Source organism: Eleutherodactylus coqui, chromosome 4, assembly GCF_035609145.1.
Source record: "Eleutherodactylus coqui strain aEleCoq1 chromosome 4, aEleCoq1.hap1, whole genome shotgun sequence".
NCBI classification, from domain to species: Eukaryota; Metazoa; Chordata; class Amphibia; order Anura; family Eleutherodactylidae; genus Eleutherodactylus; species Eleutherodactylus coqui.
In genome coordinates this window covers 126,039,883-126,066,859 of record NC_089840.1, presented here as the reverse complement: position 1 = coordinate 126,066,859, position 26,977 = coordinate 126,039,883, and the positions used below count along the sequence as shown (strand labels likewise).

Here is a 26,977-nt window from a genome sequence, read left to right as displayed (position 1 = left end):
AAAGACATATGTTCATCAGGTTCAGCCTATTCACCCCCCCAATGTTAATCCAGTGGAAGGCAACCCCCCCTTCCCCCAGACAATGAGGTAGAAGCCAATTTTCCTCACCTAAGGGGAAAAAAATCCTTCCCAATTCCAATCTGGAAATCGGAATAATCCCCAAACCAACAACCCTGCTGAGGTGGTTACTAATTATAACATATAATATTGTAATGCTCAAGAAACGTGTCCAGGCCCCTCTTATACTCTTTTACTGAGTTCGCCATTACCACGTTCTCAGGCAGAGAGTTCTATAGTCTCACTGCTCTTACAGTAAAGATCCCATACTATGTTGTGTAGAAACCTTCTTTCCTTCAGATGTAGAGAGTGTCCCCTGGATACAGTGCTGGATATAAACAGTTGATGGGAAAGATCTCTGTACTGACCCCTAATATAAATATATCAGGGGTCAGTACAGAGATCTTCCCCATCATCGGGGAAGGACATATCAGAGCTTGGGCGGGTTCAAAGGCAGCAGCTAAAATAATAAATGGAATGGGTGGACTACAATACCAGGGAGGTTATAAAAATTGAGATTATTTAGTACAGAAAAAGACAGCTGAGAGGCAACCTAATAACTATGTATAGATATATCAGGGGTCAGTACAGAGATCTCTCCCATCATCTATTTATACCCAAGACTGTAACAAGGGGGCGCTCTAATAACCCTCAGCTGTCTTTTTCTGTACTAAATTATCTCAATTTTGATAACCTCTTAGATATGTCTGTCTTGAGTACCGGTGCCCAAAACTGTACAGAATATTACAAATGTGGTCTGACAAAGGAAGAACAATGTTCTCATCATGTGCCCCTAGAGCTCTTTCAATGCCCCCCATGATACCATTTGTCTTGGCAGCAGCTGCCTGATACTAGTTGCTCTAGTTAAGCTTACAGTTAATGAACCCCCCCCCCCCCCCCCCCAAGTCATTTTCGCCCAGTGGTTTCCCATTTAGTGTGCAATGGTGACATGTATTTCCTCTGCCCATGTGCAGAACCTTACATTTATCAGTGTTAAACATCATTTGCCACCTTTCTGCCCAATCCCCTAACTCATCCAGATCCATTAGTAACCGCATTCTGCCCCTTCTTGTGTTAATTACTTTACATACTTTTGCATCTGCAAACACAGCTATTTCACTGTACAATCCTTCTACCAGGTAATTTAGCTTTTTTAATTTGTCCATTGACATAGTCATATGAGGGCTTGATTGTTGCATTGGGAACTGTAGTTTTAATTGGCATCATTTTGGGGTACATGCAGTGTATAACTTAATGTTTGGGGGGCGGTGGGCCTGGGTGAAGAAATACATCGAGTTGCCTTTTTATTTTTACAGCAATCATTATGCAATATGAATGACACGATAACCATTTTCTGTGGTTCGGTACAATGTTACAAATTATTTATGTGTTTTATATATATATTTATATATTTTCTCTATCTATCTTTAGGTTTTTCCACTTTCGCACAATAACCTCCCCCCCCCCCTTCCTTTTTTGGGGGGAAAATATTTATTTTTCTGCATCGCTGCTTTCAAAGACCGATGACTTTTATATTTTTTCCATTGATGTAGTTGTGTGAGAGCTTGTTTATTGCGTGGTAAGCTATAGTTTTTAATGGTACCGTTTTGGGTGACATAGGACTTATCACTTTTACTATATTTTTTAAGAGGCGAAATGCACAAAAAAATCATTTTGGATCAGCCATTTAACCCCTTGAGTGGCACGCCCGGAAAATTTCCGGGACGAGCTTCACTGCCCATAGTGATATACCCCGGAAGATTTCCGGGCTATGTATCACTATGGGAGCTGCAGAGCACAATGCCACAAGCTGTGACAGTGTGCTCTGCCTGCACAGTCCCACAGAGAACAGTGCAAGGGCTTTGAAAAACCAGCAGAAGATATTGCCGATATGTCGGCAACCTCCTGCTTTGTTTACAGGTTGCCATAGAGACCATCGGCTGTCAGAAGCAAGCCGATGGTCTCTGTGGCAGGGAGAGCTGGTTGTTAGCTGTCGGAGGGCAGCTAGGTACTAGCTCTTACAGCAGAGATCAGAGAAAACCTCCGATCTCTGCTGTGTTAACCCTTTACATGCTGCAGTCTATGTGACTGCAGCATGTAAAGGGCTGTCACTGCAGCATGTAAAGGGCTGTCACCATCGGACCCCCAGAATGTGATCAGGGGTCCTGATGGGTCCCTGTGGAAGTCCCCTAAAGGGACAAAAAAAAATAAAAAAACTAAAAAAAAAGTTCAAAAATTATTTAAAAAATTATAAAAACACTTGTCTCCCTTTACTTTGTAAAAAAATCAAAAATACAATCACACATGTGGTATCCATGCGTCGTAATGACCCAGAGAAGGAAGTAATGCATTATTTAACCCCTTAATGACATGGCCCCTTTTTTTCTTTTTTTCCTCACCCCTGTTTAAAAAATCACAACTTGTCCCGCAAAAAACAAGCCCTCAGATGGCCATGTCAATGGAAAAATGAAAAAGTTATGGCTCTTGAGACGCAACTGCAAAATTAGTTGAAATTCAATGATTAGACCATTTTAAAAAACCTGCCCTGGTGGGCACGACAGGGTGGTAGGAAACCCGTCACTCAAGGGGTTAATGTTAGTTTCTTCAAATTTCATCCAAGATGGGAATACGTCAAAGTCAATTGTAATTTCTGGAAATAAGTGATTTTGTAAAGTTTTAGAGGGGAATGCACTGTTTTCCAATATGTAACCTAAATATCTTCCTTTTAATTTTGCCTGAATGGGGTACAAATTTGTACTGTTTAGTGTACCAAAGTCCAATAACTCCCCTATTTTTGTTAACCCTTTCCAATCCACTGTCTGACGTCTGAAGACATTATGATTTAAGGCCGTACAGCTCCGAAGTTGGAAGACATCCATTGGGGTTCTCTTACTGTATATTGCCATGTGCCACCTCATGCAGTACTGGCTTTAGCCAGCATATAGCGCCGTTATATAATGGCAGAAAAAGAGTAAGCCACCTAGGAAAATCAGGATACAAATTGGATTGGAAAGGGTTAATTAGGAAAGGATAAGCCAAAAATCTCTTGGTTTAAAGCTCTTTCCACACCTCTATAGGATCCCTAGTTAAAGTATGCAGTTTATAAGCAAGTTTAGATTTAGCAATTGGTTGGGTTAGAGCCTGTGCGAGGGACGATCCATAAGGTGATCCTTCAATATAAGTACAGTTTATGATTACGTCTCCTAAATCAAAGATGCTGCTCATCAGAATTACTCGATACAGAACCTTGACATCAGTAAGCTTTATCCCTCTTAGGTTTTCAGGTCTTGTCAGTTTTCTAGCCTACGTTTGGTCTTCTGCCACATAAAACCCAAGAGCTTTTTACGTAGAGTAGAAAAGAAGTTAATGGTGAAATGAGTTTGCATAGTCTACATTAAATATAAATTTTGTGTACAATCATCATTTTGAGTAAATTGTATCTTCTGATCCAGGAAATAAATGGGATTTTCTAATTATTACTTATATACTTTTCATTTGAGATACCAAAATTTAGTGAGAACTAGGAGTCGGGAAAGACTAAGATCTGTATAACTTGATGGACTTTGAAGCCCATTCAAAATGAGTATTCTCTTGGTCTTTAACCACTTGAGGACAGTAACCACTTAAATACAGCACAGTAAATTTATGTCGCTTGGTCCTGGGCTTTAATCCCAACCGATAGTAAAAATATGGCGTTGGATTAAAGCTCCTGCAATGTTAGTCACAGCCAAGAACCTAGAGTATAAGGTAGAAGTAGTTTTTAACTGCTTCAGCTCACTCCTTTCCAGGCTACATAGCACTCAATGAGCACTATGTAGTGAAGAGAGAAAGTGGAAGTGTTACTTCTGCCATTTGAACCGGAGACAACATGACTGCGTGGTGCCCCCCTGCCAAGGCAAAACTGCAGGGTCCTAGTAGACCCAGATCAGCTCTGTTAGCGACTACTTTCATGACTGGGGGAGGTTTCCCCTTGTAACAGGGACTCCTATGGAAGCTTATGGATGCCCCAGCTACAATAAAAATGTGTAAAATAAAAAAAAGAAAGACAATGAACGACCTCTAGAGGTTTCATATGGCGTCAGAAGGGACATAGATGTTAAAAAAAAAAAAAAAAAGTTTACAATAAATCAGAAAGAATTACAGCATAAAATAAAAATATATAATTACCCACCACAGGCGCGAACCTAAACCGTGGCCATATGCATCCTGTAATCTGAGACTATACAAATTACACATCAAAACGTCCAAAACAAAAAGGAGGAACCCACTTCTGTACTATGTGATATAAATACACTAAATTAAGAAAAACTTTTTTTTTACCCCTAAGAAAACAAAAAAAAGCAGTGTTAAAAAATATATAAATAAATATCTCTATACATCATGGGGAAAAAAACGCAGTAAAAATAATTTTGGTAGAAGAACAGACCCCCCCCCCCCCCCCCAAAAAAAAAAAAAACAAAAACAGTAAAAACACCACCTGGGTAAAACCCCTAAAACCCCTGGTCCTTGCGTTATATCAACCTGTCCAATTCCTTGCTTTTCCTCTCCCTATTGAGATATACATCCAAATCTTTAAAACATGCCATACATTTGCATATAGTATGCCAAGTTAATATACAGTAGATTCTCCCAGGATAATACTGAATTACACTGAGCGAGGCTGAAAACTACCGGACCTTGTGTTTCACTATATTAATTCCATCCATTAGGCAACTGTTGGAAAACTAAAAAAAAAATATTTCAAAATATTCTGCGCATTGCCTGTGCACCTTCATTTTTGGGTCAGGTTGTTTTAGGTATTTTCAGCACATAGTTACTTACTGAATGTAATTGGACAGCAAACGGCAACATTTTTTGCTGCTAACACAGAGACGTATGTGTCTTAATAAACAGAGAATTTCTTTGCCGGAGCTTCCCATTTGTTTATGGGAGATAATTACATTGATGTTTTCTAAAATGTTCTGTCTTTTGCAAAGTAGCGTAGATGACACCTTTAAGTCCCCACTGGGAAAAATAATTTCCCACCAGCAGACATGCTGTTCAGAATATGAGTTTTGGAAAACTCGCAACATTGATTTAATCTAAGAAGCACTAAAATGAATGTCAGCCAGCAACGATGCATCATGAATCCTTTTACTGAGCAGATCTCTAACATTTCTCAAAAAACTTACTGCTGGGAGCGATGCGAAAAGGTCACGCCGAGAGCCACGCCGAGAAGGGAGAAAAGTTGGTCCCTGCTAAAAACTTGCACTGATGTCATTGAAATGTAAGAATGAAGAAAAGGTTCTGGAATAGTTTTTTTTTGGGGGGGGGGGGGGGGGAGGGGGGCAAGAAAAGGTTGGCAAAGTTTATCTGGCATTTCATTCCATTAAAAAGACTTTAGTTTTCGCTTAGTACGTTTTGTAGGGTATCTGCGTATTGAGGTGGCTAAACGTCAATGCAATTTCCTTTATTGGGGACTACAAAATGACTACATGTTGTTATGAGCACAGGTATAGTTCTATCTGCTATAACAATATATTGCAGCTCTATCATTTACAGCTGTCATTCAATAGCTGAGAGCTGCCCCTGATTGACTGGCTCAGCGCAGGGACCAGAGGCAGCACTCACTCACCCATTCATGAATTCATGAATGGGTGAGTGACAGCTGCCTCTGATTGGTGAGGGCTGTTACCAATCAGAGGCAGCCCATTCAGCAGGCGGGGATTTTAAATCCCCGCCTGCTGAATACTACTCAGAGCAGTTCAGGATTGCCGGACAGCCGCAGCTGAACTCCAGCTGCACGGACAAGGTGAGTATGTATGTGTGTGTGTGCATACATAATTTTTTTTTTACACATTTTTGGATGATTTTCAGGGAAGGGCTTATATTTTTAAGCCCTTCCCGAAAATTCATCCTGCGCCCGCTGGCAGCCCATTGCTTTCAATGGAGCCGGCTGTATTGCCGGCTCCATTGAATTCAATGCGCTGGACAGTTTCAAAAGGAAACACGGCTATAGGCAGATTTTTCAGGCGATTTTGCGGCCCCGGTCACGCGATTTGCGGATGCGCATAAGTCATGCGATCCGCAAATCGCAGCAAAAAATGCCCGTCTGACCGAGGCCTAACACTGATAAATGTAAGGTTCTGCACATGAGCAGGGAAATACATGTCAGCATTACACACTAACTGGGAAACCACTGGGGAGCACTGACATGGAAAAGGACTTGGGGTTTTAGTGAACTGTAAGCTTAAAGGGGTGGTCTCGCGAAACCAAGTGGGGTTATACACTTCCGTATGGCCATATTAATGCACTTTGTAATATACATCGTGCATTAAATATGAGCCATACAGAAGTTATTCCACTTACCTGCTCCGTTGCTAGCGTCCTCGTCTCCATGGTTCCGTCTAAATTCGCTGGCAGCTTGCTTTTTTAGACGCGCTTGCGCAGTCCGGTCTTCTCCATTCAGCACGAGCCGCTTCAGTGTGCTCCCCGCTACAGCTCTTCTGCGCATGCGCAGACGAGCTGTCACTGCTCGGGAGCGCGCTGCAGCGGCCATTCTGTACCTTCTGTTAGAGGAAGGTGCAGAAACTGGAGCTGCCCAGCGGAGAAGCCCAGCCCAGCCCAGCAGCCCCGAGAAGCCTCCCAGGTAAGTGATTTGTCGGGGGGGGGGGGGGGGCTGCCGCTGCGCCGGGCTGCGCCGGGGGGGGGGGGGGCTGCCGCTGCGCCGGGGGGGCTGTCGCTGCGCTGGGGGGGGGGGCTGCCGCTGTGATGAGGGAACTAGCGCTAGGCCGGGGGGGGCTGTCGCTGCGATGGGGGGGCTGTCGCTAGGCCGGGGGGGGCTGCCGCTAGGCCGGGGGGGCTGTCGCTGCGATGGGGGGGCTGTCGCTAGGCCGGGGGGGGGCTGTCGCTGCGATGGGGGGGCTGTCGCTAGGCCGGGGGGGGGCTGCCGCTAGGCCGGGGGGCTGTCGCTGCGATGGGGGGGCTGTCGCTGCGATGGGGGGGCTGTCGCTAGGCCGGGGGGGGCTGTCGCTAGGCCGGGGGGGGCTGTCGCTAGGCCGGGGGGGGGCTGCCGCTAGGCCGGGGGGGGCTGCCGCTAGGTCGGGGGGGCTGCCGCTAGGCCGGGGGGGCTGTCGCTAGGCCGGGGGGGCTGTCGCTAGGCCGGGGGGGCTGTCGCTGCGATGGGGGGGCTGCCGCTAGGCCGGGGGAACTAGCGCTGGGCTCCGGGGCCTTCACCTGGGCTGAGGGTCTAGCGCTGGGGAGCCGGGGGCTAGCGCCGGTTACCTGCTGCCTGGCGGTGGGCGTCTGGTCGGCGGCTGCGATGCGTCCGGTTGCCATGGAGACACAGCTGGCGGCGTCTCGGGAGCGCGCACGTCGGGCTGCAGCGAGCGACGGGGAAAGAGCCGGCGGCCATCTTGAGGAAACTTTTATAAGTTGCTGAAACGCTGGAACGGTAAGTACGAACCAGCTAGAAATGTCATTTACAGGGGGGCTTAGTAATGTGTACTTAATGGGGGGGGCTGGGCAAAAAAAAAATTTTACTGCTTCCTCGAGACATCTCCTTTAACTAGAGCAACCAATGTCAGGCAGCTACTGCCAAGGCAAATAGGATCTAGAGGCACATGATGAGAGCATTATTCTTCCTCTTAAAAGTCACTGGTCAGACCACACATGGAATATTGTGTACAGTTTTGGGCACTGGGACTCTAGGATTACATATGGGAGCTTGAGCGGGTACAAAATTGGACAACTAAAGTAATACATGGAATGGGTAGACTACAATACCGAGAGAGGTTATCAAAATTGGGTTATTTAGTTTAGAAAAAAAGACAGCTGAGGGGCGACGTATTAACTATGTATGAATATATCATGGGACAATGCAGAGATCTCTATAATCATCTATTTATACCCAGGACTGTGACAGCAACAAGGGGGCATACTCTACATCCAGAGAAAAGAAGGTTTCTACACATAGTAGGGTGTTCTTTACTGTAAGAGCAGTGAGATTATAGAACAGTCTGCTTGAGGACGTGGTGATGGTGAATTCAATAAAAATTTCTTTTTTTTGTCATATTTAGGGAGATTTCACATCTGGTACAGAACCTCTGGCTGGAGTTTCCATTGTGGATTTGGCTGAAAATCCGTCTGAAGAAGCCGCCGACACTGTTCAGTTCCGTCGAGAGACAGAACCGTTCGGATGTGGGGAATTCCCCTTTCCTGCTCCCCAAGCGGAGGAGGAAAGCGGAATCCCCTGCGCAGATGTAAAACCACCCATAAGTGATTTGTAAGAAAAAAAAAAGTTTGAGTCCCCTCTTTACCCCCCTCTAAATCTTCATAGAAGTTTTTCCTCCAAATGTCACCTACCTGTGAAGAATATCTGCCTTCTCACTGTAAGTAGCACATGACCATTGCGAGCAGCAGTAGTCATTAAATCTAAGACCTGCTTGTGGGATTTTCCCTTCACGGGAACACCATCAATACAAATTAGTTCATCAGCAGCACGGAGGCGTCCATCTTTCTCTGCAGCTCCTAAGGGAATAATGGCTCCAATGTAAATCTGCATACAAAGAGAGATGATGTTTTAGTGTTTAGAGCAATTTTTTGGGGCGGTGCACGCACATATTATATATATAAGCATGAAAGAGTCCTACATTGTGCACAACACCATACACAATATACATAATGCAGCATAATGTACACAAATTACATACAATCAAGTAAATTACTCAATGACAATTTTTTTTTAAATTGTCTAAAACATGAATTGTAGTGACATAAAGAGAGCATACTTGGTGATTTCACCACTTTTTGAACATTTTAAGGATGATCAATAAGTACTTGTGTAGTGACACGAAAACCAGAAAATTACAGAGTATAGAGAAAGTGAAGGGCTCTAATTTCACAGTAATTATCCGGTCTTTGTCTTAGCAGTTGTTTAATGAGCTTTCTATGCATATTGTGACACAGTGGCCTTGCACAGCACAGATTCCCAATTACTGCCAATACTAGCAATCACTGATTACCAGAACGGCTTCAATAAACTCAAGTTATTTAGCCCTTAAAGGGTCTACGCAAGGTCACATCCTTTCAGTATCTGCCTCCCATCCCATACAGTAACTGCGTGTCCTTTGGATCAGACACATTTACATTGATTCCCGAGTATTCCATCAACTCAAAAATGACAGCGGTGAACTGTGTGCGCCTTGTTGCTGTGGTTTCCTGTCGTCTTCAATTACATTAAATTATTGGGCATGCATAGTAGAAAACGGATCCATAACACAGCATGGAGTCACTGCATGTACCTGGAAAGACTTGCCGAACAACACAGGGCCTTTTAGTCATTTATCTCCATACTTGACTTCTTGCCTCGTGAACTGGGTCTGAAAAAGTCTTGTTCTTTCCCCAAATAAAATACTGTGGAACGTGCATTAACCCCTTACTGACCAATTTTACACTTTTTTTTATTATTGTATTCTAAGAGCCATAACTTTTTTTACTGTTGTCTACATGATGATCTGCAGTCTGTTTTTTTTGCTGGCCAAGTTGTAATTTTTAATGAGATCATTTATGGTTCCATATAATGTCCTTTATAACTTATTATTTGGGGGGTGGAGGTTGGAAAAAAAACTGACTGCTGCCATTATTTTTGGAGTTCAATTTTTATAGCATTCACCATACGGTATAAAGAACATGATTACATTATTCTCTGGATCCGCATGCTCAGAGTGATGTCAAATGCGTATGTATATATATATATATATATATATATATATAGATTTTTTTTTTTTTTTTTTTTTACTAGTTTTGTAGACTGGAAACATTTGTCTTATAAAAAATATATAGTATTTATTAACATTTTTATTTTTCCATCAACAGAGCTATGTGTTTGTCGGATGAAAGGTCGTTCGTTTAGGAAAGATATTTCATCTACGAACGATCTTTCTTTAAAAGAATGTTCCCAAAAAGATCTTCCGGACGCCGCCCAGAGTCACTCAACATGTATGGCCATGTGAGCAACTGTACCAGCCAACATGGACTAAAATGTGTATGGCTGAGTCTGCGAAATGACCGGTTACCAGATGACTGGTCAAGCATGAACCTACTTCTATTTAACGAGTATGGCCACTTTGCATTAAATTAATGTGCTTAATTTAGTAGGCAATAATGTGAAAAGCCCAGTTTATCTTCATGCCCCCCTTCCTTTTTCCTAGACACTCACTGAGCTTATGGTATGGGCCCGATATAGTGCATGGTCGTATTATTCCCTCTTCTATTACCCCAGGGGGTCCAGAGATTTGGGGAATTTATATAATATGTCAAGAGTACAGGGAATATGAGATTAGAATGCTCAGGGTCACCTGAGCTTCATGTAAACAGCCAAGATATCACACATGACTTATTATGCATGCATATACAGTCAAACCTCTAGTTTTGTTGGTAATCTGTCTGAAAGCAATTCGCTAAACGTGAAACCAATGAAATGCGAGGCAATTACTTCCATAGGAATCAATGTAAATCCAATTAATTCGTTCTAGACATTCCAAAAAACACACCACACCACATTTACTAAAGAATAAATATGGGTTTTAATACCAAAAAAGCAGCCTAATGTAGAGATGTGTGTTATTTGTGGTGTTACATAGGACTACAGGTCATATCTACTGCATTATCTGTCCTAAGAGTTATCACTGTGTTATCTGAGGTGTTACATAGGACTGCAGGTGGCATCATTATCTATCCTCAGCGTTATCACTGTGTGTTATCTGTGGTGTTACATAGGGCTACAGGTCATATCTACTGAATTATCTGTCCTAAGAGTTATCACTGCGTTATCTGAGGTGTTACATAGGACTGCAGGTAGCATCAATACTCACCTTTCAGGTGCAATCGGGCTCCCCACCGCTGCTTTCGGGGGTTTTGGCCAGCTGCCGGGCGCTTGTCAAGCCGGCAAAGCATCTATTGCCAGTGACTCAGATTGGATTCCCTGCCTCCCACAGCAAGAGATTGCTCCGATTGGCTGAATCGGCTGAGTGACAGACCTCTCAGCCAATCACAGCCAGCCGGATAAACTAGAAGCAGCCAGCGAAACTGGAGGTGAAATTCTGGTTGAAACACCAGCTAAACTGGAAACTAGCGAAACTAGAAGCCAACAAAACTAGAGGTTTGACCGTATATGTATTTTTTTTCCCGATAAATTACAATACTTCTCTGAAACTTTACAAAGCTTAAAGAAAAATCTGCAGTAAATTCTTTATACAAGTATATGCTCATTCATTAAAATTTATTTTTTATCATGGATGGTCAAAACAATTTTATGGACACATTTAAAAGAGCTCACATATGCATCAATGAAAGCCAGCACCACTAGCAAATATCTAAGACCCTCGGCTCCCATGCTTCTGGGATTAGTCTGATTGATACTAGTAAATCACTAAGTGCCTAGAGGAAAACTCCGTAATGATGTTTTATTCTCAATAAATTCTAAATTATTCTGGATCTTTGCTTTTGAGCTACTCGCTGGATCTCAGTATATCATCGTCCTTAGTGTCATCTGAGCACCCACAATGCACTGCTCTCTTGTAACAATTCAAAAAAAAATATTTACAAAAGTTCTTCAATAGAGATGAGCGAGCGTACTCGGATAAGCACTACTCGCTCGAGTAATTTGCTTTATCCGAGTATCGCTGTGCTCGTCTCTGAAGATTCGGGTGCCGGCACGGAGCGGGGAGCTGCAGGGGAGAGCGGGGAGGAACGGAGGTAAGATCTTTCTCTCCTTCTCTCCCGCCCGCTCTCCCCTGCTCCCCGCTGCGACTCACCTGTCAGCCGCAGCGGCACCCGAATCTTTAGACCCGAGCACAGCGATACTTGGATAAAGCCAATTACTCGAGCGAGTAGTGCTTATCCGAGTACGCTCGCTCATCTCTATTCTTCAACTTTCGCAGATAATTTTAACTGTGTAACATTGTTCAAATAGGAAATTTTGTTTTTTGTAACCACGATGTGGCACAAGGAACGGCCTTAGTGGGTGCCATCATGACCCATGTTATGGATCATTTTTATCACTAATTTGCTGTTAATATTAATGAAATTAATGACCCCATTTACCATCAGCATAGACCTAAATGTACATAGAATATTGCAATATTACTTTATGGGACAAAATAATAAAAAAAAAATTTGTAGCCATTTCACCAGTTTAGAGTAGTTGAAAATTTTTAGGATTTTTTTTTAAAGTAATTTGAAGTCATAAATCTATACACTACATCAAAATGTAGCGTACAGCCATGTAATCATTTACTCATCGTCACAGTATGGTTCCATGGGACAGAAATATGTGCCGGATAGTGTCTCAGCAATGAACACCAGTCATTGGAATATATGGTGTTTGTTAAAGTATTATTTGCGTGTATAGAAGGCTGAGCAGAAAATATTACTCACCGCTTGGTCTGGTCCATCCCCTCCAAGGACCCGGAACCCAAAGCCAGATTCCTGCTTACGGAGAAATACATCCAAGTCCTTTGTATTGGGAGCTACGTATATAAAAAAAAAAAAAAAAAAAAAAAATGAAAACATTTTCTAGGTACCACCAAGCACCAAACAAATGAGTTACTTATTATCGTACAGTTACAAAACAACTTTTTAAAATAGGCCTAACACTGTTAAAATAATAAAAGCAGAGGGATAGTCCTCAGGCCTGCGGATACAGCGCTGCAGCCCCACGGTCCTCCCAGTCTTTTTGCTAGGCGAGGGATATCATGTGACTGCTGCAGCCAATCAGAGGCCACAGCATCACCATTCCAAACTCCTGTCATCATGGTGCCCAGGATGTGAGCACTTATGCCATGAGAACAGGCGGTGATGCTGTATCATCTGATTGGATGCAGTGGCCACGTGGCGGGGAGGACTGCAGCACTGGATCGCGCAGGCAAAGGACGGGTAAATACCTATGCTTTTATTATTTTAATGGCGTTGGACCTATTTTTAAAAACGCGTTTTATAACCAGACAACCCCTTTATTACAAAACTACAGATCTACACGGGGCGATATACTGTAAGCATGCATTCACATCTGCATGAGGAATTCAATTTTTTTGCTGCGTTCAGGGAGCAGAAAAGGAGAATCCCTTGGCCAAACAGCTCTGTCTTATGATGGAACCAAACAGCGCTGAACAGATCCCATTGACTATAATGAGGTCCATTCATTTCTGCTCAGCTCTCCTGCATTTGGCCGGAAGAAAAAGCGCTGCATGCAACATTTTTTCTTTCAGTATTTTGTGGCGGATCTGTGATAGAACCTCTGACCCAGGTATGAACCCCGCCCAATATAAAGCTGACCATATACTGTTAGTTGGGCGTCAGCCCGTGCTACTGTGAGCAATGCATGTCAATTTTCCAACTGCCCAATAAAGCCCATCACTGTGCCCACATCAGGACAAGTAATATATTTCTACTAAACTTGCCGTTCTGAAAGTGGCGAGAAAATCCGTATCTCAGCGGCAGGTAAACAAGGACAAAAATTATTTCCCTTTTCGCTCCTTTGATAAGGAAGGCAGAGTATTTGAAAGCAGCATTATGCACATGGCCTCCACGACCAGAAACAGAATTAAATAATAGATATGTGTCTCCTGGTCTGTTACACTCTGGACACATATTGCAGTCACTTCCATGCAGTGCATTATCATGATACTTATCAGACACTATCTTGTTTTTTTGATTTCTCCATGCTTTCTCTTCCTCTATGCTATGATAGCAATTCCATGATGCATTGGTACAGCATGACATGACCAGCTAGAGCCAGTACCATTCCTGCCTGCTAGGAGGACACTGTAATTATTTTCTATATTTTCCTAAATAAGCTAAAGACCATAAGTATACAGTCATGGGGGCTAAATCATCATCATCTTCCTTATAACTGTGTAACACAAGCCTCTTATCATCAGCAGTGACTGTGAGTAAAGTTTCTGTCCCCCATGAAGAGCTGGTACGGTATAGTCTATGTAGTTTCATCATACAGGAATTGCGGTGATTGAAACAGTGACTTCTTGAGAGAGCATTTAGCCAAGCAAATACCATGTGGCCAAAATGAGATTGCATAAGGCACCTGAGGATGAAGACTCCCGGAGCTTTTAGATAGAAAGGAATAACTAAACAAGGTAATACTAGCTGACTTGTACATGTTTGGGTGGGAGGCGGTGGTGCAGTTGCATAACGAATTTAAAAAAATTCCCCAGAGCAGCCCTTTAAGAATATATTTTTTTCAGGTCATATACAAGGGGTTGGCCTCTTTAATATTACCTTTCCTCAAGGTGTACCTGGATACAGAGGAGACCGACTGGACACTATGGTCTCCTCTGTAAGTGACCAATAATTCTTTTCATTTTGGATCCGATTTCTTTACAAGAACACTAAGTAGCACAGGAGTTAGTCACACTTGTATTCATGACCGAAGTCCTGTGCCCTGGACACTTCTGATGACGCTCTTCTTGTAGTCCTGGAGCTATACAGCGATTTGGTGCTTGTAGCAGTGTATTACTGAAGGTGCATTTGGACCAACCGTGTAGAGGCCTATCGTTCAGACCCCCCCCCCCCCAACCCCCCACCAGGTGAGTCCATTCTTTTTATTCCGTTTTACTTTGTCACATTTATTTCATTTCTAGAGAGCGGTCTGATCCATTTTTCTTGCCAAAGGATAACATCGGAGGCGATGCTAATTACGGTACTACACATTAGGAAGATGCCTATTATGCTGCTTCCAGGACAACTGGGAAAAGTAATTTAAAGTGTCCTGCACTACCTGAAGACCCCCCACTACCCTATGCATAAGTACAAAGAAAAAACAAAAACTAGAGGAGAAAAGAAGCCGCTGTTTATGTCCCTGGACATTTCCTGGATACGCAGTTCTTACACAATAGAGCTTCCTTTTTCCTTCTTTTGTCTGCAGTTATGATTCTTTTGATGCTGTAGTTTATCATTCACATATTTAACCTCCCCCCCCCCCCCCCCCCCCGGCACTCATATTAAAATTGGAAAAAAATGGAAAATGTCAAATTTAAAGTCTGCAATTAAAAAAAAAGTGTTTCTCATGTAAATGTATTTGGCAGTTTTAACCCCTTAGTGACATAACTAATTTTAGCCCCTTTTGTGTTCCAGCGTTATCACTTTATTTCATTTTGCAGGAGGAGTTCTAGTTTTTATATGAACCAATTTCAGGTACATAATTTATTGAATAACTTAATTTTTTTTTGGCTGTGGGCAATAGAAAAAAAAGCTATTTCACCATTTACTTTTATGGCAGTCACAGTGTGGTATACATATTGTTACTTTTATTTTACAAGTCATTATGATTATAGAATTTGTAGAGGTTTTATTATGTTTTACCACTTTTGCACAATATAAACAATTTTATTTATTTTACAAAAATATTTTGTGGGGCACCACAAGATCAGATCATTTATATTTTTCAGTTGACAGATGTATCAGGCCTGTTTTGTGGGGCGTCTTGGTACCATTTTGAGGTATCATATGTGCCTTCTTAAATTATTCTTTATTTCTGTTTAGGGGAGAAAGGTAATTTGATTTAATGGAATTTTCTGTGCTTCATAAATAATGTAATATTTTATATTATATAGCTCTGAATAAAAGGAAAAAGGTTTTAAATAGTTTTCTGTTAAAACATTTAGGTGCCACGGTCAGCAATGTCTGCAGCATCTGCACTGTTAAACAGTGTAGAGGAGCGATTAGATGAGCAAGCCCTTAACATTTTACTCCCTTTCTGAAAAAATAAAAACGTGTGACAATCCAAAAATCACTGTAGCAGGAGACAAAGGCCAGCTGCAGACAGCCGGGTCGGATCCCGCTGCGAGAATTCTCACTGTGGGACCCGACCCGAGCCCCTGCAGGGACCAGCGCGCGGCACTCCTCTCCCATGGCTCCGGCTCTTTGATGTGCCGGCCAGCCAGTGCATGCGCAGAGCTCTGCACAGAAATAGAGCATGGCACGATTTGTTTGCCGCACGTGATTTCCCACAGACAAATCGCGTCCATCTGCCTAGGATTGCGTTTTCTAACGCAATCTTATGGCAGCTTCCACGGGCGGAAATTCTGCGGGAAATCCCGCTGCTGAATTTCCGCCCGTGTGCAGGGGGCCTTAAGGTCTAAAAAGGGCTTCACTAAGTGTCTATTTTCTTTCTAAAATATAACTTATTAGATTAACCCTTTCCAATCCACTGTCTGACCTCTGAAGACATTATGATTTAAGGCTGTACAGCTCTGATGTTGGAAGACATCCATCGGGGGTTCTCTTACTCTATATTGCCAGCCTCTCTGCTGTCGGAGCCTATCCAACGAGTCACCTCATGCAGTACTGGCTTTAGTCAGCATATAGTGCTGTTTAACGGCAGAAAAAGAGTAAGCCCCCTAGGAAAACCAGGATACAAATTGGATTGGAAAGGGTTAAAAAAAAATAAAACCAGCCCACGGCTATAGGAAGTGAACAAAGACAAACGCAAAAAAAGGAGGACACAAGCGTCCAAAAAGTACTAAGCTTGTATCTACAGTAACAGTATAAATGATTGGCTCAATAGCCAATATATATCCTAATAGGATGCAGTAGGGAAATAATTAATTTATGCCAAACGAAAATCTCTCACTTAGAATACAAAACGCTTATCCATCAAGTGTGAAAAAATGAGATGGAAAGCTCTGCAAAAGGGGAAAAAAGTTGAAAATTGTTTTTCTGTTAAAACATTTAGGTGCCACGGTCAGCAGCATCTGCAGGGTTAAACAGTGTAGAGGAGCGATTAGATGAGCAAGCCCTCAACATTTCACTCCCTTTCTGGGGGAAAAAAAAAAACATGTGACAATCCGAGAGCAAATATGCTTTCTAATTCATAGGAGGTGTAATAGAAACAAAAATTATTGTCATCCCTTCCCTGTGACAGTGAATCACAGATGTTTTCTATTGTCACTAGTCTCCAATCCCCATTTCTCTCCCCTCTGCACACACTAAAAAATGACAGCTCTAAATTCAGTATTTCTGACTCCACTTCAATGGCTGTAACTCCAGTTACAGCCGTTTAAATCCCATTCATCCTAAGCAGTGTAGTCCCTTTCTTGCAGAAATAACAGAGATTATCCAAAACTGCTCAGAGGGGCTAGTTCAAAATCCAACTATCTCTTATCAATGGTCTCATCAGTTTAATTAAAATATTTTTTCTATGACAGTAAAGGAATTGTACTAAAGGCCCATTTAGATGGGAAGAAAGTTGGGGAAACTATGCCCGACATTCGTACCCGCACATACTCGCTCTCGTGCTGCTGCACAGGAGCTAGTATCGCTGGCTCACAGTGGGGCAGCTGAAGGAAATTTTACTCCTCGCTCTCCCCCGCCCCTCTCCATTGACTTAACATAGTGGCTGTTCAATACCGAATGGCCGCTGTTTACTCTGAACAATCAGCTCATCGTCCTTCGTTTATGCTGCATAAATGATGGACGATGAGCTGAATGATGATCGTTCAGTGTAAATAGCAGCCGTTCAGTATTGAACAGCCGCTATGTTAAGTCAATGGAGAGGGGCGGGAGAGCGAGGAGAGAAATCTCCTGCAGCCGCCCTGCCACCCCGTTGGCCCCTCTGTGAGAAAGCCAGCACTTCTAGTTGAATGTGTGACCATTACAAATCTTTTTAATTTAATAGGTTATCTCAAACAGGTTAATATAGAGAATATTTTACAACAATTCTACACCCTCATGCCAAAAGTCTTGTGACAGGAACTAATATTGTATAGGACCACCTCTAGAGTGGCAAAGTGCAGCAACTCAACGTGCCATCGATTCCACAAGTGGACAGAAGATATCTAGCGGGATATTGTGCCATGCCATCTGGAAAGCCACCAATCACATCACATAAATATTCGATAGGCGAACATGCAGACCAGACCTTTCATAGAAACTCTCCAGAATACTCTTCGAACCAATTCTGGACAGCTTGAGCCAATTAGCACAGTGCATTATCCTGCTGGAACATCCCATCATTGTGGGGGGATATGAAGTTCATGAATAGCTGCAAATGGTAACCAAGCAGTGAAATGTAGTGGGCACCAGTCAATGATGTGTTTAGGCAGACCAGTGGATCCAACTCATGCCATAATAACACAGTCAACACCAGTATGGAACCCCCACTAGCCTGCACAATGCCTTGTTCACAACTGGGGTCCATGGCTTCATCGGGTTTGTGCCACACATGAACCTTACCATCAGCCTTCATATATTTCCAGTCCTCTAGTGTCCAGATAGCAACTTTGCAAGCCCTAGTAGGGTGGTGCGGTGTTAAAACAGGCACTTTGGTGGGTCTTCTGCTTCCATATTCAATGAAAACTAATGAACGCTGCACTAATGGAATAAGCATGCGGGGCCTCCTGCATTGAATGTGATTTCTGCTGGCGTCACTTATATGTTTGCATGGCGATTTCTAGTCAGATGCTGCTGGTCATGATCATTAAGTACCTGTGGGTGTCCACTACACGTCCACTGTGGGTGGTTAGACCTTCAATTACATTTTTTCTGTTCACAAGGGACACTGCGGATTGAGGAATGTTAAATGCCCGGACAACTTCACCATGAGCACGGTGCCTAGTGCTTAAGCCCACTCACAAGATAACAGCCCACCCTATATAGGTGCTCCCAAGTTGTCACCTCAGCCAACGCCACTTCATAATCAATTGCCATATTCCTATCCCATGATTTTTGGCATATTGGTGTGTATAATACATCTCAGAGCTAAGATTATAGCAGTAAACAGTAAAGGCAAAGATTATGCAAATGAGCGGGCATAACTGCGGAGTACTGTGCGGTTTGAAAGGATCAGGAACTTCATAGGCAATGTTCACAGGGAAATCTGTGAATAGTTGGCCATAGAAACAGGATTTCAATGGGACTGAGCAACAATTCCATGTCTTTGAAAAAACAGAAATCAAACGTTAACAGCCAGGGGTCATACATGCCGGATCTTTACCTTTTTACTGTCTAAAATACTTTGTTTCTTGGAGATAAGGAGTGCCAGGGGTGTCGGGTAATTACTTATCTTTGTTCCTCTCTAGATGTAACAGTTCAATGGGGTAGTGGTAGAAGACAGCTATCAAGCCATTATATGTCTAAGAACAGGTTATGACTCTGGAGTGAGTTACATGACTAGTTGAGTAATTGGAACTTGAGGCGGCTTTCTTGCCTATTCGTAAAAGGCGACTCAGGATTAAAGCTGAAAGTTCTGCACAGAAAATAAAACCTAACAAATGTTCTGACACAGTAAACTTTTTGTCTCTTCTGGGAAATTCTGCTCTTCTGAAGAACACTTAGGTTGCATGTAGGTATAAGGAAACATCTGTGAAAATGTTTAGTAATGTGCTCAGCAGATGACGTATTTGAGAGCAGGACATACAAACAAGACAACAAGTTCCCAGAGGTAGCGGGACCACACATGGGATTACTCCACAGACTGATGTGTCACAGAAATTCACTCACCGCCTCATGTTTTAAAAGAGCAAATCCAAGCAAAAACAATTTCTGTACTGAGCAACAATCATTCTCAAAGGTGCAGCGGTGCTTGAAAAATAACATGAAGTGCCTATTAAAAAAACTGCATTTGTCATTCCGAGGTGTACAAAAAACTGCCAAAAAAAAACTTTAACGTAAAAAAATAAAAATTGCAGCTCTTTTCCACTCAATCTAATTGAAGCAATGCCTGCAATACCAAGCACAGCCACTAGAAAATGTTTAGCGTGGTGGCGGGTAAACAGGCCAGGACTCTCTAGTCTAAGGCCTCATGTCTACGGGGAAAATCAGGCCCGCAGCCGGTGTGCCGAGCGCATCCGCCGGGCCGAAGAAAGAAGATCCGGCCGCGAAGAACGGCAGACACGCATGGCTCGCAGCAGGTAAGTTTATTCTAATTTCAGCGCTCATGTCCGCGGGGCAGGAGGGACCAGCTGCGGATTCTCCATGGAGAATCCGTAGCGGGCCTGATTTTCCCCGTGGACATGAGGCCTTAGGCCTAATCCCCACGGCTGAAAATCCGCGGCGTTTCACTACAGCTAATAGCTCAATGTACATTCTGCGGAATTCCACAGCATGAAATTACCCGCAGCATGTCCTATTTGCTGCGGGTATACATGCGGATGGTTATCATTGTAGTCAATGGAAGCCACCTGTCACGCTATACTTCCGCTGTAGCACAGCGGAAGTATAGCGTGAATACGCTCCCCGCCCACTGCTGAGCGCTACCGGTGCGCCACGCGCTGTACTGCGCATGCACGTCGGAGCGGCATGCGGGACTTCACGCAGCGGATCCGGAGGTAAAAATTGGAGTCTTTGGGGGGGGGCCCCGTGAAAGTAAATACCATCTAGTAATTGATTTGGTTTACGCCAAAAATTGCTCCAAGATTTTGGCGGAATACTTGCCACATTTAGGCCAAGCCCTTTTGTTGTACGAGTTGGAAAATGTATCCATAAATGTGGTGCAAACCTTGTAAGATAGTTTTCTAGTGCAATTCGCGCTAGAAAACATGCAAATTTTTAAGAGTAAGGCCGCATGCATCCTGTGCCTAGACGGCATCTGCACGTACCTGTATCATTATCATCTTTTCTGTTCTGTGGATGGTCCGCACGGCTCGCTGGACATCCGCAGTACAGATTTTTTACATTTAATCACCTGCTTTTCCAGCGGAATCCGCTTGTGTGCACGAAGAATCCCTTTTGCATTGCATGCTATGGGCGGTATTTGCGCAAGAATCCAAAGGCAGTGGTCCGCTCTGGAGTCTGCAATTTAAATCTGCCCGTGTGCATCCACCCTAATGCTGCCCCAGTGTAGGTGATCTTGACAAGTTCAACTGAATGACATTTGGTGACTGAATAAAAGTACTCACGTTTATCTTCAAATATATTTTTGGACTTCTTGTAGACTTCGGAAGGGTCAAGTTTTGGGGAATTGGATCGAGCAAGGTTCGGTGGAAAGGGCAATGGCTGCGGTAAAGGCTCAGTAGTCCCAATTGCCTCAAGGCTCCCTGTCAGCTCCTGTTTGTCAGTTTTCTGCAAGTGGAAAGAAAGTGAGCGGTTTTTACATCCATCATGTGATATCTATTACACTACAGATACTTTGAAGAAGACCTTGTTACTTTTTATAAAGGGTCACAATAGACTATCACTTTAGATGTTACGGCATAATGACTAGAAGATAAAAGGAATTTATCAGCTTCCTAAAACTGTATGTTGGAGGTTTGCTGAAACGCACGTGGATATGAGTGCTTCAGCAACTAATACATGTCGAGTAAGACATGAAGAAACTTTGTAAGTAGCTTTACTAGGCTGGTTCCACACACACATTTTTTATCTACAGCTAAATATTTAATTAAAAGTCTGTAATGAAATATAAAACTCACTACAAAACTATGTATTTGGGGTTTCGGCACTTCTGTTTCTGAGGTCCGTGGAGTTTTATTTTTCAAAACGCAGCAAGCTCTGGCATATTTTGTAACTGCGGTTCTGTAAGGTCTTTTTGGTGTTATTTTATAGACCGGAATCCTCGCTTACCCTGATAGAACGAGCTCTGTTAGTCCTAAACTGCTAGATACTTTTCCTGAAGAAAGAACAGAGCTTGTACAACACTGCTGAGGGAATGAAAGCGCACCTCCAAAAGCCTCTAAGGGTATGTTCACACGTAGCAGACTTTGATGCGAATCCACACCAAAATCTGCAGCATATTTTGCGCTGCAGATTTTGGTACAGATCTGCATCAAATTTCACCCCTTTCAACTGAAGGGGTGCAGTCTGCAGTAAAATCTGCGTCAAAATTTGCACCAAAGATGCAGACACTGAAGTGTTTTTGCCACAGAGTTGGACGTGGATTTTCCGTTGCGGAAAATCTGCACCAATTTTGCCCTGTATGAATGTATCTTAAGGGTGGATAAGATTATCTTCCCATGCAAACGAGCATTGATTGACAATCTGTTCTATGGGCACGACCAATGGTTTACAAGGAAAAATGTGCAGCCAACCAGGGAGCATTTTTATGTTCACATAAACGAGCTGATCAGCCAACGTTCATTGCTCATTGGCTTTACATTGCCTGATTGTCATGCGGGAGATCATTCAGAGGAATAGGGCAATGTAGCCTGTAACAATGGAGTAACAAACAAAACCAATGCATGAAGTGGCACTGACTGACTGGTAGCTGGCCTTTCATTGCACCAGTAGGGATAGAGAAGAACAGCGTTCCCTGTTGTTAGCCCCCCACAGGCCGTGATACATCACAGAAGTCCTGCAATGCATTATCATAGCTGGTATGATGAAACGTAAAAAAAAACAAAACACAAATATCCATAATGACCTGTAAAATAAACTGAACACACTATTTATCCTGCATGACAAAAACTGTAACCCCTCCCCCCCCCCCCCAAAAAAAAAATCCTTTTTAATGTTCATTTTGCTTGCCAAAAAACCACAATAAAATTGATCAAAAAGTTGAATGTGCTCCAAAATGGTACCAATAAAAACTACAGCTCATCACGCAAAAAAAAGGCATCACAGAGCTCTGTCCATGGAAAAATAAAAAAAGCTCTGGGACTTTGAATGCAACGATGAAGAAATAAAAAATAATTTCCAAAAAAGGGTTTTTATTGCACAAAAGTGGAGGAACCTAAAAAAAAACACTTTTGGTATTGTTGTAATTGTACTGACCTGCAAAAAAAAAAAAAAAGATCATGTCCTTTATGCTGCATGATTAACGCTGTATAAAAAAACAAAAAGGAATGCCAGAATTGAGGCGTTTTCTCTCCCTGCTCTAAAAAAAATTAATGTTTTACAATACATTATATGTAACTACACGGAATTATATGTGTAATTATATATTCCACATGCAACTGTGGTTTTGTTTGTTTCCCCCTCCTTTGTAAGCACTGCGGAATATGTTGGTGCTATATAAATAAAGATTATTATTAAGGATGAGCGAGTATACTCGCTAAGGCACTACTCGCTCGAGTAATGTGCTTTAGCCGAGTATCTCCCTGCTCTTCCCTAAAGATTTGGGGGCCGCCGCGGCTGACAGGTGAGTTGCGGCGGGGAGCAGGGGAGAGCGGGCGGGAGAGAGAGATCTCCCCTCCGTTCCTCCCCCGCAGCTCCGCGGCGGCCGCCGAATCTTTAAGGACGAGCAGGGAGATACTCGGCTAAGGCACATTACTCGGACGAGTAGTGCCTTAGCGAGTATACTCGCTGATCCTTAATTATTATATGTATCAATAAATGATACCAACAGAAACTACAGTTCGCGACGCAAAAAACAAGCCCTCATACGGCCGTGTCAACAGAAAAACAAAAACGTTATGGCTTTTGAAAAGCGGAGATAAAAATCTCCCAGAAAATCACTGCGTTGCCAAATAGGCCTTGTCCTTAGTTCTTCAATCAGTTCTGAAAGCTCTAGAATACATATAGTACGGTATATTGTACTCACCACTTTTGCTACTTTGATAGGTGATGGAGGAGCTGCAAATAAAGAAATAACATGAGCCACAGGTATTGGAAGGCATAAAATATCTTATCAGTGCTAAGAGACACAAGGAAAACAAACCTAAAAGGCTCGAATAGTGTTACACAGGTCAGTACACTGTATTCATGCTTAGTGGAAGGGTCTTCTTGAGTCAATGTCTTCTTGAGCTCGCATGCTTAACCCCGCACTACTACAGCTTCCCGGACAGACGTTGGTCCTATACTTTATTTTTCAAAAGAGGTTGTACCACAATTGCCATGTATACATACAAGAGCTCAATACAGTTTTAGTGTAATAAAAGAAAAGAAAGTTTGAGGAGGTAGTATTCCAGGGTTAACCCTTTCCAATGCAGTGTTGGAACTCACCCGACATTCAGATTCCCCTGTATAGCTCTGATGTCGGGCGAAGTCACACATTTCTAACACTATGCAGGACAGCTCTCCAATGTCAGCATAGCTATATGTGCTGTCTATAATTTTTGGATCTATTAGGCTACCTACACATGGGCGAGTGTGATATCAGGCCGCGATTCATGTGGCGGAAGGGATTCCCCCGCCGCGGCTGTCACAGCTGCAGCAGAGGATCGGGAGTTCTCCCATTGGAAACAATTGTTGATATCGCAAAAAGATAGAACATGCTACAATTTTCTTTACACACAACATCGCGTGATGCAAAACATCGCAAATGTGAAGGAAACCATTAAAAATCATTGGTTTCATAATTCTGCCTAAGGGTGCCTGCACACGAACGGAATTTCCAGCGCGTTATTTTAGGCACATTATCTGCCCCAGACCGCAGCCAATATACTCCTATGAGGATCCGCAGTTGTCCCCAGACGGACGGATTTGTATCGCGTTTTTTCACGCGCGTGAAAAAATCTGTGACCTGTTCTAATTTGGGTCGGATTCTGCGCGTGAAGCCTCCAATACAAGTGAATGGGTGCGTTTTTTCACGCAGTACATCCGCAGTGCAGCTGCAGATGGAGTCACTGGTTGCTATGACTACAGGAAGTAGGCATGGTAGGAGGCGTCCCAACACACAGCAGAGCTTCACAGGCAAATTTGTAGAGGGAGATAGGTAGTATTTCTTGCCAATGCAGGATCTAAGAATGCAAAATCTGTAGTAATGAATTCCTTTTGTGAATTTTTTTGCAGTGACTGAAATAAAGTCACGCTGGAGAAGCGCCTGAAAAAAGTTACATGGATCAACCATGCCCACAAAGACATCTGCTCACCGGGTGAAAGCATGTTGCCAGAATAATTTAACGGTGCTCGCACAAGCAAGAGGGACAAAACGGAGTCTGGGTGTTGGTTTTTAAGCTGTTTTCCAAGGAATGGGCAGTTCTCTAGGGGTTGGGTTTACAATAAGGGGTGTCTGCTGGTTTTTCTGCGCGTTTTTTCCCGCAACACATCCGCGTATATCCGCGCGTGATTTTTCACGCATCCGTACCTATCCGCAAGCACATTTAGGTACCATACGCGCGTGAAAATCCGCTAGCGGAATCCGGAACGCTCGTGTGCGGGCGGAAATCCCACTGAAAGTTTGCATAGGAGTGCATTACAATACGCACTCCTATGCAGACGGCCGCGCGAAATCTCGCGCGGCAAACAAACCGCGGCATGTCCTATTTTTGTGCGGGGCTCGCACTCACCCGGCTGCCGGCTCCGGTCTGCGCATGCGCCGGCTGCGCGGCAGCCGGCACATGAAAGAGCCGGGGCCGCCAGGCGCGGGTGAGTACGCGCTCGTCCCTGCAGGCTCTCGGGTCGGGTCCCGCGGCGAGAATTCTCGCTGCCGGATCCGACCCGCTCGTCTGCAGGCGGCCTTACTCAGAGATACAGAAGAAAAAGGATTTGGCCAGTTCTATTTCTTTTTTTTTGTGAACGTGAAAAAAGAGTGGCATGCAAAATTAAAAAACATATATGTGCACTGCATACGGATGTAGGAAGGGACAGCAGATGGAAGCAAAGTCTTTTTTGCAGCTGCAGATAATTTTTTCTTATATGGTTGTGTAAATTTGGCCGCTTTAACATGAGTGTAATATGCATACCTCTCAAATGTTCCTCCTTTGTAGGGACAGTCCCTATTTTTCATCCGAGTCCCCCTCTTTGGATCTTAAATGTCCCTCTTTTTGACCTTTGTCATAGATTTGCATTAATAAACTGTCAGTGCTTCCAGGCACGCGGTACTTGGTGGCCTGTAGTAAGCACTGGCCACTGGTCAGGTGATGCGGAAGGAGCTACGTCTGCATCACCTGACCAGCATCCCTGTTGGTGACCGGGCATCGGGTGTCGCGGAGCACGGACAGCGCTAAGAGTTTAGAGGTGAGGGGAGCGCCGCATCTTGTGAAATAAACGGCCAAAACGCAGCTGATTTTGGGTCAAATGCTGCATCAACGGCATGGATTTTGACTCTGTTACGGATGAAGAATTTTCCGCTACGTAAAAACATTCCCTGAAGGTGAGGTCACATGCAAACTGCTCAGACATTTGGTCCTACTGGAAATCAGTAGAGCATTCAAATTGATTCCTAATGGCCATTCAGTCTTGTGGGTAAAACTGCTGTTCCCCCGCAAATCCACAGACATTAAACTCAGTTTGAAAACTCCTGTTTGGCTACTCAACTGCATTTTGGGGCACTTTTTAGCCATACTGTGGTCGTTCTATGGGAGCTCACCTTTCACAAGATATGTCATGAATGTTCCTGTGGAATCCTCACCTATGGGGTGAATAGGGGTCCACTGATTCCCTGCCAAATGTGGCCACCGTCCTATTCATGTGTATGCAGCGGTCAGGAATTGGCCAAGTGGGTCAGGTGTGCCGTGGACCCCAGAATACATCTTACTGCTGGGCCATGGGCATCCCAGCCTGACACTGGTAACTGCTTACACTGTATACGTACTACACAAAAAAAAAAGCTCACAGCAAACATAAGGGTCTATGGACAGAAACTTCAGAAACGTCACTGAAAATCTGTTCCATATATCTGAATGTTGTTGTTTCTACATTAGGTGACGGATTTTTAGAGCCCCATTCAGATGTATTGCGAAGCTACAAGGTGCAGCCTTCACGGAAGAATCTTGTGATCACCATGAATCATCGCAGCAATTCATTCCTTCACTGTTCTGATTTCTTCAAATATATAAAACGTTACTTTTATTCTTTAAAAACCCGATAAAAATTCTCTAGACATACAAAACACTATGAAACAAAACAAAACCTATAGCACAGTCCAAGGACAATATATCTGATCAGATACACAGATTGTGTCTTGTTGTGTTCGATCAAGATGTATCCAAGACCAAACCACGTACCTCTCAATATAGATAGTATACTATTCTGAGCTAAAGATATTGTACATACTCATAGGTAGAGTACCATCATAGAGATACCCAACTATAGTATCCCCACTATCTGG

At 43.3% G+C, this 26,977-nt stretch overlaps 1 protein-coding gene across 3 annotated transcripts in view; it reads right to left on the bottom strand.

The window, feature by feature from the left end:
- MAGI3 (membrane associated guanylate kinase, WW and PDZ domain containing 3) overlaps nt 1–26,977 on the bottom strand; it is a 298,048-nt gene that overhangs the window by 41,125 nt on the left and 229,946 nt on the right. For all 3 annotated transcript variants that reach the window (XM_066600061.1, XM_066600062.1, XM_066600063.1), the window contains exons 11-14: nt 23,528–23,559; nt 20,949–21,111; nt 12,475–12,566; nt 8,401–8,593 (exon numbers count right to left, since the gene is read on the bottom strand). In XM_066600061.1, coding sequence (XP_066456158.1) covers nt 8,401–8,593; nt 12,475–12,566; nt 20,949–21,111; nt 23,528–23,559 — 480 coding nt within the window. The remainder of the gene's footprint in view (nt 1–8,400; nt 8,594–12,474; nt 12,567–20,948; nt 21,112–23,527; nt 23,560–26,977) is intronic.